This window comes from Haliaeetus albicilla, chromosome 20 (assembly GCF_947461875.1).
Source record: "Haliaeetus albicilla chromosome 20, bHalAlb1.1, whole genome shotgun sequence".
Classification (NCBI taxonomy): domain Eukaryota; kingdom Metazoa; phylum Chordata; class Aves; order Accipitriformes; family Accipitridae; genus Haliaeetus; species Haliaeetus albicilla.
The window spans coordinates 18,991,771-19,007,139 of NC_091502.1; the positions used below are offsets into that span (position 1 = coordinate 18,991,771).

At 42.8% G+C, this 15,369-nt stretch overlaps 1 protein-coding gene across 6 annotated transcripts in view; it reads left to right on the forward strand.

Moving 5' to 3' along the window:
* The window catches only part of NOX4 (NADPH oxidase 4), a 112,503-nt gene extending 99,014 nt beyond the window's left edge, over window positions 1–13,489 (forward strand). For 3 of the 6 annotated variants that reach the window (XM_069808428.1, XM_069808424.1, XM_069808427.1), the window contains 3 exons: window positions 1,563–1,663; window positions 6,751–6,840; window positions 8,959–13,489. In XM_069808428.1, coding sequence (XP_069664529.1) covers window positions 1,563–1,663; window positions 6,751–6,840; window positions 8,959–9,067 — 300 coding nt within the window. In that variant the 3' untranslated portion in view covers window positions 9,068–13,489. Of the gene's footprint in view, window positions 1–1,562; window positions 1,664–6,750 lie in introns of all 6 variants that reach the window. The other 3 variants (XM_069808425.1, XR_011328998.1, XM_069808426.1) reach the window with 3 other exon arrangements.
* The last annotated feature ends 1,880 nt before the right edge of the window (window positions 13,490–15,369 follow it).

Sequence of the window (15,369 nt, forward strand, 5' to 3'; positions counted from 1 at the left end):
GGGCTAATTCCCCAACTCTTGGCATCTCCCACAGCAATTTACACTTACGATCTTCATTTTACTTTATTTAGCACATGAGCCCAGGCCTGATTTTTTACCCTGCTGTGTCTGGAAGCCTTCCATTGACTGCAGCAGGCCCAGAACCAAGCCTAACAATTACTACAAAACATGAAATGCAGTGAGAAACTATGCCCAAAGGATTTTGATCTGCCTGGTATCAGGTGGAGACAGCATAACATTCCCAGCTCTGGTAGGAACACTATCCAATAGTCTCAATGATGTGATAGCTGCAGTAGTTATGAACAGTGCTCCACAAATTTAATGTCTGGATGACATATGGTGATTGAAATGGGGTCCTTGAAAACACCTAATTGATGAACCTGGTATGTAATTGTTAGGTTAAAATTAAAACCCAAAGCAGGACTGCATGGCAATGACACAGCAAGGCTGTAATAATAGACAGTTCAAAGCAAGTTTTCTAATATTGTATATCAAGCAGCTACACAATTTAAGCAGAATTTATTTAAGTCAACTTTGTTTTAAGTCCTTCTTTAAAGTCACTTTTCTTTTGTGGCTATTGAACAAAACTGGCATGAACCATAATGCTGCTCCTGATTTCTCAAGGGGGAGTTAAACTCAACTCTCTGTTGCCATACAGTTTCTGTGTTCACTGATGTTAGTCCAGAGTGCTGACTGCTACGAAAATTAGGGCAGTTTCGCTTCATGCTCCCTTTGCTCCGAAGTAGCATGCCTGCGTGACAACAGGGAGCCAAGCCCATCCTTCAGCAAATGCCTCTTGAATATAAACGGCCAGCGGAGGATGAGTTAGCCAGGACTCTGTGCTGGCACTGGTGTGAGCAATGTTTCAGGTTGTTCAGCAGTGGAGTGAATATGGGAGCCTGGAGAAGACGTAACTTCTCTCTGCCTTTCTATCGCATTAGGACAGGGAACCAAGGAAGGGTAATGCCCTGCAGTGGAAGGGCATTTGACCTTATCAAAATGCTGGTGAGTTAGCATTGCTGGAATGGGTCAGGTTCCATCCGGGGAGCGGTTTTGGCTGCTTTCTGCCATTACGGCAGCTCAAAACAGCTGGCAAACTGCTCTCAGGGAGAAATGTAAGATATCCCTTGTTACTTTTTCAGACGTAGTCATCTTAATACTTACTTGTACAAAGTTAAAAAAAAGACTTCAGACAGAAATACGACTTTTGCATCAGCAGTGTTTCTTCCAGCTTAGCATTAAAAGCCAATAAGGGAATGAGTAATAGGAGCATGGTTATTGTTTTATGGCTTAAATAAATTGGTTTAAAAGTAATGGGGAGATTAATGAGCAGCTGCACGAGGAACAATGTATAACGAACACCAAGGAGAGCCATTGAAGCGGCAGTGAGCAGAGGTATTGGTGCATGAAATGGCTGCAGTTTTAATCACAACTGTCTGATACTTGTGCTCAGGTTTTACACCTCAGCGATACGGTAAGTCAGCCAGTGTCAGAAATGGGAGCCCTGGGTGATATGAGGCAATCTGCAAATCAGGCAGAATGGAATTTTTTGTTTCTTGCAGAAAATAATTGGTGAAAAATATCAAGCCTTAAACTCAAGGCTTTTGCTTGGACGACCTCGGTGGAAACTCCTTTTAGATGAAATTGCAAAGTGTAACAGGCGGTAAGTACCAGTCCACTTGAAGGATGCCACAGTTTGAAGGCTGGGGATATTATCTGTTTCTAGCTATGTTTGTATGAAAATACTTTTGGGTTTTATCTTAGAGTGTAATGTTTAAGCTACTGATGTTGAAATTAGCTAATATTTTGCTGTGAGAGAGAGCCTGTACAAACTGAAACATTATTTTTTTTTTTACACTCAGAACAGTTCATCTTTTCATGCAGCTAGGATGTTCAGTGGCCCAGAAAATAAAAGTAATAGATTTCCATCTCACTGCACAGAGATTGCATATGTTTTTGTCCGTGGCAATATCTTGCTTGCAACATAGGCTGGTTTTATATATAAAGTTGCATTTTTAAAAATTGTTGACTTCTCCTATAATTTTCCTGATTTATAGTGCTTGTTTACAAACAAAACGCGCAAGGAAGAATGCGACTGCCCTGTATTGTTTTTATTCAGAGGATATTGTCTTTGGAGATTCCTGGCACTTTTTTATTCTTTGTTAAGACCTGGCAATGCCTTTTTACTGTGCTAGGCAAACATATTGTGGTCTGAAACAAGACAGCTGTAAACCAGAGAAGACATGCAATTAGACTATGGAACGTCTTTGTCCAGATCTAGCTCTGTTGCTCGAGTATTTTATCCGCCGCTGGCAGTTTTCTGCCTCAAAAGCTGATCTGGTAGAAGGGTTTGTGTGAATCTTCCCTAATTCACTTCTGGCAAAGTCAGTGGGGTGGGCACAAACCACCCTCAGTAGCTGTTGATAGTAATCGGGGTGCACCAGGTTGAGAGGTGCTCTCATGGTCACCTCCAGAACTTTCCCTCAAGAACTTTTTGTCCTCTCTTGCACTTGCCAAGTGAATATCTGCCCATGGCTTAGTGACACTTCTCTTCTGAGGCTGGATATGACTAGGAGACACTGAGCCCTGGCTCTGGAGAAATACCGAGTGCCAGTTTGTATCACTGTTGGCAGTGTAAGCCGCTGACAACGTGTACCTTGGATTCAGGTCCTGGAGGATGTTGTGGACAAGGGTCCTTTGCCAGGACGCCCCAAAGGCTGCTACAGAGGGACATCCCTAGTAGGATTCTCACACTGTGGAAATGAGTATCACTTAGAGAAGGGTTTTTTAGTAAAGAACCATGGGAAAGAAAGGGAAATAGAGACGTTAGAGAAGCAAGTTGACTCTCTGGCTCAGAGTCCTCTGCGTGGGGGACTTTTGACCTTTTATGCTCCATTCTAATGTCTTTTTTGTTTAACTGTGTGAATGCAGTTTTAAAATACAAAATTGGTGAGGTTTCTGCCACTTTCTTGCGAGGCTGTAAGTGCACATAATATAGATGAAGCTATTAGTAGTAGTCATCCTTGCTTTTTCTGTACTTTCCATCGCATTACTCCTAATTAGACTTCAAGTACCATTTCCTCTGCATTTTCACATCAGGTCTGTAAATTGTGCCACCATTTCCAAGCAAGGTGTCTTTTAGTACCTAAATAATGTTCTGACTCTTTTGATTATCCTGCAGCTTGCTAAGATGTAGGCTTTCTCACCCTTTATCACCCCTTTATCAGGGTTTATAGATAGAGGTCTGTATCTATAGACGTAGTTACATGTAACATGATAGACAGTAGTGCAACCTGTAACTCAGCTATCCCACAGAAACTTACCTGTTGTAGGTAAATATTCTTCCTATTTCCCTGGATGAGAAGGGAACTTTAGTATTTCTCTATAGTCCAATTTCCTGGTCTCCTACTCACTTTATTTCAGTTCTTAGTTCTCTGTAACTTTCCACCTAAATGACCCTGCTGCAATACAGAGGCCAAAAAAACAACCACCCCCAAAAAAACCCAAAACAGGGCAACCAAGTTGTTTCCAACATCTGGGGCCAGCGTTCAGGCTTTCACATGTATTTGCAGTCATCCCCTTGGGCTTGTTCATGGGCAGCCAAGATATTTTCCACTTTTTATCTTGTGATCTTAGTAAAAGCCCTGCATAAATAAACACACAGCTGGCCAACCTCTCATCGGTTTAACCATCTGATTGGTTTGTGGTTTGTGAATTGTTGCCGTTGTTGCTGTTTGGGTCCCAAATAAGCAAAGTGCATTTGTAAGTGTCTGAGCTTTGCCAGACCTTCAGAGTGTGACATGGGACAACCCAGCATCAGGTTCCCGATTCTTGCTTCTGGATTAAGAGGAGCAGACGCGTGCCATCTACTGTTGATATTTTATATGACAGCCGCAGTCCCAACGGTGGGCGTTGGGACAGTTTATATAATAAATTACTGGTCTTGTTTTTCGTGCTCTCTTTTTGGGGATGGAGCAGCAGCCTTGTCCCTGTTCAGTGGTGTCCTGGATGAAAAGCTTACACCATGCCTTGGCTGCCCCACTTTCTCCATTTTGCTGAGGTCAAATGGACATGTGCTTTTTTCCAGATGGAGACTGACCTAGAAAAAGACATGAATACCTGTAGGAGAGAAGGGCGTGGAGCACCATGATAGATTTCTCATGCACTGTAAAGGACAAACCTCTATCTAGGAATGAATGTGGGATTTAAAACTGGAACATTTCAAGTCCTGACTGTCCCCTCTAGGTAGCAAAGTATTTCACCTCTCCCTCACCTCCTGCTGTTCATAAAATGGATGTAAGAATACGTGCTGACCTACTCATCCCATAGGAACACCGGGGAGTTATTTGCTTAGTGCTCCGAATGAGTAAAATCCTATATGAATGTTTATAATTATTACAAAGAAAGGCCTATAACACATTTTCCCTAATTGTAAACATGTTAATGGTATTTATAAAGATTTTCAGACGTAGCACTACCTAGCTGCCTGATTTCATCTGAGCAACAAGGTGAGCAATTGACCCAGACAAGTGATAGACAATTAAAGCCCAGCAGCTCCGGGTAGTAGCGTGCTGCTCCGGGTAGTAGCGTGCTGCCTGCTGGTGTCACAGCAACGGGGCAGGAGCCGAGCGCGGCAGGGAGGAAGGTGTCTGCGAGCAGGGAATTGGGAGACGGAGGTGAGGGAGGACGAGGGACGTGAACTGCGGGAGGTAGGTGGTTCGTGGAGGGATGTCCAGGACCGATGCTGATGGTGGGTATCCCAGGAAGGAAGTTTGAGAGCCTCTGGCTCACCGCATGGGGAGTGGCTCAGCTGGGTTTCAGGAGACTTTTTTAGCCACAGGTCTGTTGTGTGACCTTAGGCAAATCATTTAACCTTTCTGTGATTCTGTTTACTAGCCAAAAATTCTGTATACCTTGGCAGGATGTTGCTGAGATGGGAATACATTAGCCGTATGTGCTGCTTAGACATGTCTGTGCTTTGGGGGCTATATTTACGTAATAAAAGGGAGAGAGACAGGTGAACTCTTTGGGTTTTATTTATCAGTTGTCTGTACTAACTAGGCTAATGAAAAAAATCCCAGCATTCATTCTCTCACTAAATACACAGTAAAAGACAGATTCTTGCTGGCAGCTCATGCACCCTTTTTCTCCACTGTGCACGGATTAGAGAGTGTTTGGAGTCTGCAGGTGCTGAGGAATCTTATTTGAGAGCAACGAGCAATAGCGCTCTCATTAGTGCTTCAAATCCAGCCACCAACACAACACCCCTTACCATTAAAAGGAGTACTGCCAGGATAGGAAAGTTTAATAGATATACATAAGGGTGAGAAAATACGAGTTATGAATATTTGCCATGGATTGTTATGAGAGCTGATGCAGTTGAAGGCAATTAAAGTCAGCATTGTAAGGTGCCCACACAAGAACACCATTGCGGTTACCTGCATAACTTTGTGATGCTTTTTAATGTTTGAGTCCTCAGTTGTACCATGCCAGTGTTGCTGTGCACTGATACAGCGTGGACTGCCATGCTATTCAAGCTGCTGCCTAACATCAGGCACATACACTTGACGGTATGCATCAAAGATTTCTTCTTATATGTATTAGTTCCCTTCTCTCACCAAACACATACACAGGCAGCTTTAAGCTGTGCTTTTGATTATCCTGCATGTGCCAGAATTTTTTATATTACATAGTTACTGGATAAAATACTGAAACAGTCCTGGAGGCAGGGACCAGAACTCAAGTCTCCAGCCTCTTGGTGAGTGCCGTAGATCACAATAGTTAAAGCCATGTTCCCTCTTGGGTGCTCTCTCTCCATCTCAGTAAATCTTTAAGATCTTTCTCTGTAGTGGCACAATTTCAGCAGGAAGGTGAAGAATTTTTTTTTTTCATGATATAGAAGAGGCAGCACCGCATCCTCTTTCCCTTCTCCTTCATTTCCCTTCTCCTCATCTTTCAAAAAAAGGGAGATGATGAATATCATGAATGTCTCAGTCCCGCTGTTGTGGATGTGTCCTGTTCTGATGCTGGCTACTGTTCTGAGCCCTTAAATGCTGTATGACTGTGAGTCTGACTTGGCAGCCTGTGTTTAAGGTGAACAGAGAGCAAAAAGCTGTTGTCAGTGGAGTGGTGTGAATGAAAAAGTCAGGTTAACTAATGAACTTGGGCTGGTAGCTGTGGATGATGAACAAGGATCATATTCTGTGTTTAGCGTTTCATAAGAATTTCCGATACAGCTGTTTAAAGAAAGATTGCATGCTAATATGAAACTAAAGCGGTAAAATTACTCTGCTGCTGCCAGAAATAATCATGGGTTAGTAGTGCTCTGGTTTCATTAGTGTAATGAATCACCATTTGTGACTAGATCTCCTGCTGGTGTAAATCACGAGTTACACTAATGAAGTCATTACGGTGAGACACATTTTTAACAAAAAAAGTGATAAATTGTGGAAGAAATTAGAGTGGGAAGTAGGAATTTTTCATCACTTGGTATCTTGAGACTAAGATGAGGCGCTGTTTTCCAAGAGTTGTCTTAGTCAAGTTAAGTAATAAGGCTTGTTGTGGGGATACTTGGGAGAGATCTGGTGGCTTCAGTAATACTAACTCCATGACCTAGTGAGCTGTTCCCACCTTAAAATCTACGCATAGTTGGCTTACATATAATACAGTGAGGCCAAAATCCAATTCTGTCTATCATTAGAAGTTACTGTTTATTTGCAGTGTCATAACTTTTTTCTTTTTTTTTAACAGGAAGACCATTGGAGTTTTCTGTTGTGGACCAAGCAAAATCTCTAAGATACTTCATAAACTGAGCAACAGCAGCAACTCCTATGGGACAAGGTTTGAGTATAATAAAGAATCCTTCAGCTGAAAGTCTGTTGGACTAGCAAGACTCTCTAGAAGATAAAAAGTGCAATTTTTTGTTTGTACAACTTAAAAGTTCAGCTGTGTTTTAAGCAGACAGAAATGTACCAAAGAATAGCACAGATTTTCTTATTTATGATTATTTAAGACTTTGGAAAATGATGGATGCAGCAGTATACCAACAAATAATAAGTGTTTATGTTCAAACCCAAATGCACTTGCACAGTATTTGTGGCGGCAGTGATTCTTTGGAGTTGATTCTGTTAAGTAAAAAGTACAGAAGCTGGGGAGAGACACAATTGCTTTAAAAGCTGATGGAAGAAGAATCTGTGGAATGTTTGAACTTCTTCCACTTCAGTCCTCTGAAGCTGGATCAGTAAACCAAAACCCAGGTTAATCCCAATGATAAAACATAGTGTATTACAAAGACTATTGCTTTTGTTGGTATACAAATCTCATGGCTTTGGGGTGGAAACACTCCATATTAAAGATTTTATATACTGCAGAATTGGAATTCTGTATTTAAAAATATAGAGTGGTTGCTCTCGCTTGTCTACTTCTGTAATGGATGTGAATATTCCCACCCTGAATGGGAGGGTGGAATATGGGGAAAGATGTAAGTTAACCTATGGAAAAGTGAGCACAACTGCGTAGCACCTGTGGGCAGACTCCACCGTGATGTAAATCACAGCCTTTTGGCAAGCAAACGGCTGTATGTGGAGAACTCTCTATCTTGCATCGATTCAGCATTCAGTGAGTTTGCAAAATAAGTGTGATTTATGCAGCCAGAAATATGAAGCAAGAAAAGCGATTAACGGGAGCAAACAGGATATGATGTTTTATTATACTACGTGCTCAACGTGGAAGTTGCACTCACTCTACACTCACATGCCCTGAATGTCAAATACTTAGGCATTCAGATGCTCTTACTGATTATTTTACAACGCAGTGGGTTGAAATCCAATTTTAGAGGTCCCAGAGTATGTTTGGCTGACTGTGATCCTTTGAGTACCTTCCCTGGAGTCACACTTGTTTGCACTGATGTCACTGAAAGCAGGATCGGGCCAGATCTACAGCAGAGTAAGAGCGAAGCCCTCATTACTGTGCCTCTTTGCATCATGTGTGCCGATAGGAACCTTGCAGGAGCTGCGGTATGGTTTCAGTGTGTTCCAAAGGGGAGGATCTGAAACATCCAAATTTAAGCTTTCCTTCCCTTCTCCTCCCCACAGCTGTTTTCCACTCTGCTCGTAGTTGCCATGGAAAGGCTAGAGGTTGAAACAGGCACTTTATAACTTTTTGGTTCTGAGGAACAACTCTTCTTTCCTCCATCCAATAGCCAATCCAACTTCCTTTATGTCTTCCTTACCCCCTTTTCCTTATTTTGCTGAGATGAGAGAATTTACACAGGAGTCAGACAGTTAGCTGGCATAAATAGGCATCATTCTAGTGCATCTTAGTAGAGCAGCATCACTTTGCACATGCTGAAAACCTGCCCCTTATTCTCCAACAGAAGCTTAGGAGCAATACCCCGTGGCATTTGCAGCACACCCCAACGTAAGATAGCTCAGCATCTCTCATGTCTGTGCTTCACCTGTATTTAGCACAGTGCATTTGATTTGGTTTACATCTTTCCAGTGAAAACCCTTTTTATTGTAGTAGGAAAGACACTAACTTTCAGCTCACAACACAAACTCTGTACAGGGGTCTACAAGTATCAGTATCAGTGTTCAGAGGGAAGCATTTTTCTAGTAAGTGGTGTATAGGCATGTTGTATGTGTAACTAGTGAAAATGAGTTTAGTCTGTGCCTTGGCAGCTTCTGCTCAGGAGTTGCCCTCAGTGGAGCAGCAGGGCAGAGCTGCAGCAGCGAAGGCATGTGGGGACGTGTTCCTCAGTGTCTGGACTTTGCACTGAAGGTTTTACCTCTGGCTTTGCCCAATTTGTAATTCAGGGGGGAAGGAAAGAGCCAGAGTTGGACGTATTCCTACTGATGAGAATTCTCAAAGTAGCCTAGAGGAGAGAAGCCAAAATAGAAGTGCAGTGTGAGGTGGAAGCCTACATTGCAGCTACTGATTTTCTTTTTTTTTTTTATTGAGGCTGGAAGGATCATTATTTTCCCATTGGATCTTATTCGTCCATCACTGTAAAACTGAAGGTATGCAGCAAAGGATTAGATCCTTTTTAGTCATTAAGATTTATTTCTAATACTGCCTGCATGGGTTTAATAATAAACATAACACTGATGGCAAAATGTATAGATATTGGATATTGCTGATACTGCAGGCTTTTTTGTTTGCTGGCAGTTAGCTTAAAGCATGATTGAAATCATGACTGCATCTATTAACCACAACCAGGCAGTGATCTTTTTCCACTTGTTTTAGGATCTAGTATCTAATGTTTTTTTAAATATGGTTTAAAGTCATCTAATCACGGTGTTGTTTGTGGTTTCACACCTCCTCTCTGATAGATATCGGTTCCATTACCATCTAATGAGCAGCTAGTTTAGGAGTTAGCTCTGTGCTAAAACAGATTATATGTTCTGGCTCAGCTCCTATATAGGTAGTGCTTTATAATTAAAATAGTAATATTAGTACTGCGCTCTTGTTCTGCATTGTAGCAGGAGCTGACGCAGCATGTAGGCATATTAAATGCCTGTTGTTACATTAGGCAGTGCCGTCAGGGCAAGAATAAGCAGAGCCAGGGACTCCTCTTTCTGCCTTCATCCTGTACCAACCTCAGCTGACCACTTGTAAAACAGGCTTGGGACTGTCGACCTTTCTGGAGCGTTGGGAGGCTTAATTAATGTTTGGGGCTCACTTCAGTGCACCTGCAGTGAAAAGATCTGTCTAATTGCTGTGCAACTGTATTTGTGTTTTATTTTGTGTAAACCTTTCTATTGCTGATATGACTAATTGCTAGACCAGGTGAGGAAGAGTTTGGGGAAAGGCTAAAAGTCTCAGCTGCTTTTTTGATTTTCCTTGAGCTATGCCTTTTAGAGGAGCGAAAAGTTTAAGGGTTAGCGACTGTGACTTGGCTTCAGGAGTGGCAGACGTTATGATGAACATGGTCTTTCTACAGGCTGCATTGTCCTTGCTGCTTCTGAGTGTGTCGCCAGCTTGCAAAACTGAGCCGAGCCCTCTTTTAAACTCCATAGCTTTTTTATCTGTGAGCCAAGTGTATGTGAAAATACAACTCCATGCCAGAAAAGTAAGTGAAGGCTGACAGCACTTAATTCCACATTTACAGATCAACCGGATTTACGTAATTGAACATCTTTACTCTTTAAACGGAGTCCTGTAAGTGAGTCTGTCATAAGTGTCCTGCTGGCAGGGAAAGGATCCCCCCATGTCTTCTGCCACTTCTCGCTCAGTCTGTCACAAAACTGCAGACCCCTCGGTGTTTGCTCAGCAGGAGCTTTGTGTTATATTCATGATAAATGCTTCAGGACTTTTCTTTAAACTAAGAATGTTTTCATGCCATGGTGGAAACCAAGCCCTTTCCCTGCAATGAGAATCCAGCCCTCGTACAGCAGTGTGAGACTCGGGGCTTTACACAGCTAACAGCTGGATTAATCAGATTTACCAGAGAAATCCTATTCCCATGGCACTGAGATTACTTGTGTGAGTACATGTTCACTGCCATAGCAAAGGACTGCAGAGCGAGCCCTGACGGAGCATGGGAAGGGCTGATGAGGAGTGACCTTCACCTCTGAAGTCTGCAGGACAGCCAGTCCCTCCATGATGGTTATTCCAGCCCTGATTTGGAGCAGCGCTTCCCTGTTTCAGCATATGGTTCTAATAGCATGTGAGTTCTTCCTTGGTCTTTTATCTGCTCTTCTAGGAGACAGGACTGAAAGGGGTATGAGAGATCACAATGTCCAACCTTAGACCTGGGCTGGGGAGAGGACACCAGTGCGTAGCACAGACGCCTAGCCGGTGACTGCACTGCTTAGGGTAGAAAGTTTAAGCCAAATCCGTTTTTCCGCAAAATGCTGATTGTTTTGCCACAACAGACTAGAGAACAGTTGCTGTAAAGGGAAAAGAGATAAACCCAACCCTCTCTCTCTTTGAAGACTCCTGCCCACACAAGCCCGATGTGAATATGTGTATGAAAGCACTGCGCACATTCAGCTTCCGCTGCATCCCGATCGCGGACTTACTCCCTCAGCACTGAATCCCCATCGTTTTCTTTGGTTGCAGATGTGCCTTGCAGGTGAGAGAAGTACTACATATACTTGCGTCTGTGCACAGTCTGATATAAGCATGGGGCAACCTGTGAGCACACTTTGCAGCCAGTGCAAGCAAGTGCAGAGTCGTCCCTTTGCTTCTAATACTTCTGGCGCATAAGTGAGAAAGTGATTTGGAGCTGGCTGAGAAGGGGTAGATGATAATATGAGTGGCAGACCAGCTGCGTTGGGAACAGTAATTCAGCTATAATGGCATAACAGAGCAGAGAAGTAATGGTTTGGTAAGACATTTGCTTTTAGAACAGCAGCCTAAGAGAAAAGCCTCTACGCAACACTAACGCACCAGGTTATAGTTTCAAACTACAAGACATTGCTTAGAGAAGCAGGCAGGAGTCAAACTAGTCATTGCCTGTAGCAGTTCAAGCCCTGTAAGTCAGAGAAGAGACATAGTTATTAAAATGCAATGTTGACTTTTTTAAAAAATAAAAGGGCTTCTAGGGAGATTAATTTTCACTTCAGCCTGGCAATCATTTCATAAACACGCCAGCATGATTTAAGACAAGCTGGATCTGTTCTTCTCTGGATTATGCATCTAATTTGTCTGCAGATTTCCCACCCCTCACAAATAAAACTGTTTTTTATTGTTTTAACAAAGAGGATTTAACAGCAAGGTTTAATCAAAATGCCACTGGTGCCTGTGCTGAACTGAGCTTTTCTGCAATGCATGTACATTTTTCAGGGATATATATAATACATCTGATGATTCAACTGTGAGCAGTGATTTGGGGTTTGCATCCTCTCTGCTACTGGTGTAGTTCATTAAGGCCACTATAGTGATGCACTGGTGAAACGCATGGAGCTGAAATGACACTCTTCATTCCCATAAAGAGCCTGATATGTTAGTGCCACTTCTAAGCATAGCAAATCCCAGAAACTCTGGAATTTCCTTTGTAGATGCAGTAGATTAATTAGCCAGCATCTTTTAGGGTTGAACCCCGAGTCCTCTGCTGGACTGACATGTATAATGAATGCTCTTGCACGAAAGTTTTGAGCAACAAATGCTGCTCCTTAAAGGGCTGGAGGAGTATTTGTGAAGGTTTAGTATCCTGCTAGTTGTCTTACCCATGTTGTAAGAGGGATCTGTTTTGGTACTGTGGAATGCTGTGCACTTTCTCTGAGGTTATGAATATCTCCACGCTTGCAGCGGATGCTCAAGGTTTGCCGAGCCTGAAGTGTTATGTTTTCTAGAAGAAAACATATTTGTAAGAGGCAGCTGCTGGTGCTGTACTAACAGCAGTGGATCTGTCCCATTAGTACAGGGCACGGAGAGAAAGCTGGAGAAAGCCACCCATCCCAATTGTAGATTGCCTCTTAAAAAGCCCTTGGATTTCTGAGGATGTCAGACCTTGCAAAAATATTTACATGCTGTCCGCTTCTTCCGGGCAAAGCCTGTCCATCCCACAGTCCAAAATCTGGACTTTCTTCCTAATGATCTGTACTGTTACACCAGGAGGGGGAAGCCAAGAGTAGCTCCTGAAGCTTCAACTGCTGTCAACTGAGGAGCAAACCAAGAAGGGCAGGAGAGCGTGATGAATGCCAGCAATGAACAGGATGAGATATTTTGAACCTGGGAGCAAAGGGGAAGGAGTGAGACATTTTTCCTGGCTCCTCAATTCTAGAAATTACAAGCAAGCCCCGTTTTCTGGATGTGGATACAAAGTCTCCCTGGGATTTGGGAACTAATACATGCAAAGACATTGCATTTCTGTGCACTACTTGGTGGTAAAGCACATAAGAGAACTAGTATATTTTAGTAAACACCTTGGAAATAAGCAATTTGTTTGCAATAAATCCACCATTGACTCTTTCTAGTTAACCTGTTTCAAAAAACCATCTCCTTCTGTTTTGCGGCTTTGGGGTTGGGAATGGCTTTACCTGTTAACTTCTCTTCACCAAAATACTGAAGCGTGTAGTTGTCTGTGCTAGCTGTAAGTAGCTTTGGCAGTTGACTAAATAAATTCTGTGTTCGTTGCTGCTGACCCTAGGTGAGGACAGCCTTGAGGATGAGAAGCAGTGTTACATAAATGTCTAGTGTACATAGCAACACCGAGAAGAGAGACGCTGCTGCATTGCTTTTGGTGCACCAGCCACACATTAAAATTCTGTCATTGCAAGGTCGTGTTGCTCATCTCATACTCTACAACCCTGGGGAAGAAATTTGGATGAGAGATGGGGGAGGAAAAGGGAAAACTTCCGCCTTGTGCTGTAACCAAGAATATATTCATCGACAGTAGGGCATTTCTTTCAATTTCAAAAAAGCATGTCATTTCTTTTTCAGGGATAACAGATTCTCTCCTGGTGCTGTATAGTGGTGTTTGCATGTTAGAAATGTAACACAGTGATAACGGGTTGCTTCTGAATTGAATAAATAACGCCTCTGAGCCTTTTCTTCTCCCTTTAATAATCTGAGAGAAATGCAAAATACCAGAGAGCATATAGAGTGGACTGTGTCCTGAGATGCACTCAGTGCAGCCTGGTTAGGAATGCTTTACAGAAACTCTGCAAGCTGCTGGGAAGAGGCGAGGTTTAAGGCAAAGAACAAAACAACTGTTTTAAGGAGTAATAGAGCAGTGATACATGATCTGTAGTCAGAAGTGGGCCATGTCACAACACTGGCCATCGCGTCTTTGAATGGTGCTGAGTCAGAGCCTATCCTAAAGGTACACTTTGGCATCAGGGAAAGTCGAGGGCTCTCGGATTGAGTCTGCAATGTGAGATGAAAGCAGGTTTAAATGCAGCCGGGTGAGCCACCTGTGTGCACTTTCCAGCTTGGAGCTCAGACCTGTCATATCCCAGGGTGAATTGTGTAGACAACGAGCTGGTCTGACTCTTGAGTGCAGTCTCAGTTGTGTGGTTAGCTGAGGGTATGGACATACCCTTTGTATTTCTGTAGCTTTGTAGAAGCATGTCGTTCAGGGACTGGGGAGCAGGGTATGTTACTGTACCTCATTAGGTGTTAGATGCCTGAAAGCATTGTACTGTCCAGAACAGATGAGGATGGTGAATGCCAGCTTCTACTGACAACTGAATACAACCTGCCCATATTTGCACTAGTGTTCATGAGGAATAAATGGCAAAATCTCAGCAGAGAAGATACAAGTGCTGCGTTTTTCCTTTATTGTGTCAGAACAACATAAATAACTGTTAAAAAATATTTGATAAGAATGTGAAGATTCACCTACGGCATTATTCTTTCTGATTGCTTAAGCACTTGTAACTGTTTGATATACGCTTTTTGAGAAAAACATAGTGTTCCCAAGCAGAGCTTAAAAACATGGCTGAGATGCAACTTGGCAAAAGGTCTCCACCTGATAGTGAAGTATCGTTGTCTCTTGGAGCTGGATGCATTGGTGCTTTCATTAATCTCAGTCTGCTCCCTCTCCGTGGAAGATTAGTGGGAGCTGAGCTTTCAGATCCATCTCATCCTTTCTGTATACCCTCAGCCTTTATTCGGAGATGTGCTTTAACCCTTGGTTCACTGGAAACAGCCTCATCCACGTGTCACATAGCCCTTTTCTGTTCTCTCTCCCTCCATAGCACGTGTTGTGTCAAGAGGTTTCTCCCACCCTCTGCTTCCCTTAACTCAGGAAAATGCCAATTTGGGAAATGCAGAGGTCCTCAGTTTTAATCGGCATGCATCAGCCTTTATAACACTCCTAATGTACACAAACCAATGGGGGGGTTGTAGTCACTTTGATGAGCTTTGGTGTACTGATGGGTTGCAGCGTCCTAGTCCTGGAGATGCTTTTTAGAATGAGAGGAGGGGCAGTGCCACAAGGACAGCTGTGTACAAATTGGGGAAAACTCATAATAGCAAAGATTATGTCATCTTCTGAATGAGAATCAGGGATTTGGTTTTGTGAAAGTCAGATCTTTTGTGGCCATCACTGAAATTAAGTCACATTTCTGCTTTTGCACGTAGGCATTTCAGGACAGCGGGCAGTGATGGAAAGGGTTGCTTTTTTCAACTACATTCTCTATTTCCTTACAGCCCCTAGTTTATCAACTGCATATAAATTCCTCCTTTCACTGATTAAATATTTCCTCGCCTGGTTTCTTTGCTTCAGGGAGCTTGAGAGCTCATTGTTTATAAAGGGAAAGAAGAAGGATTGTGCTGTTAAGCAGACAACTCCCAACACATATGTTCTGCTCTGCATCTTTGAGAAGGAGGCACTGATGCTGCTGCAACTGCAGAAGGGCAGAGCTTTCACTGAGATTCAGATGTGACCAAGACCCTCTTCCAGGATTCCTATGTCGATGA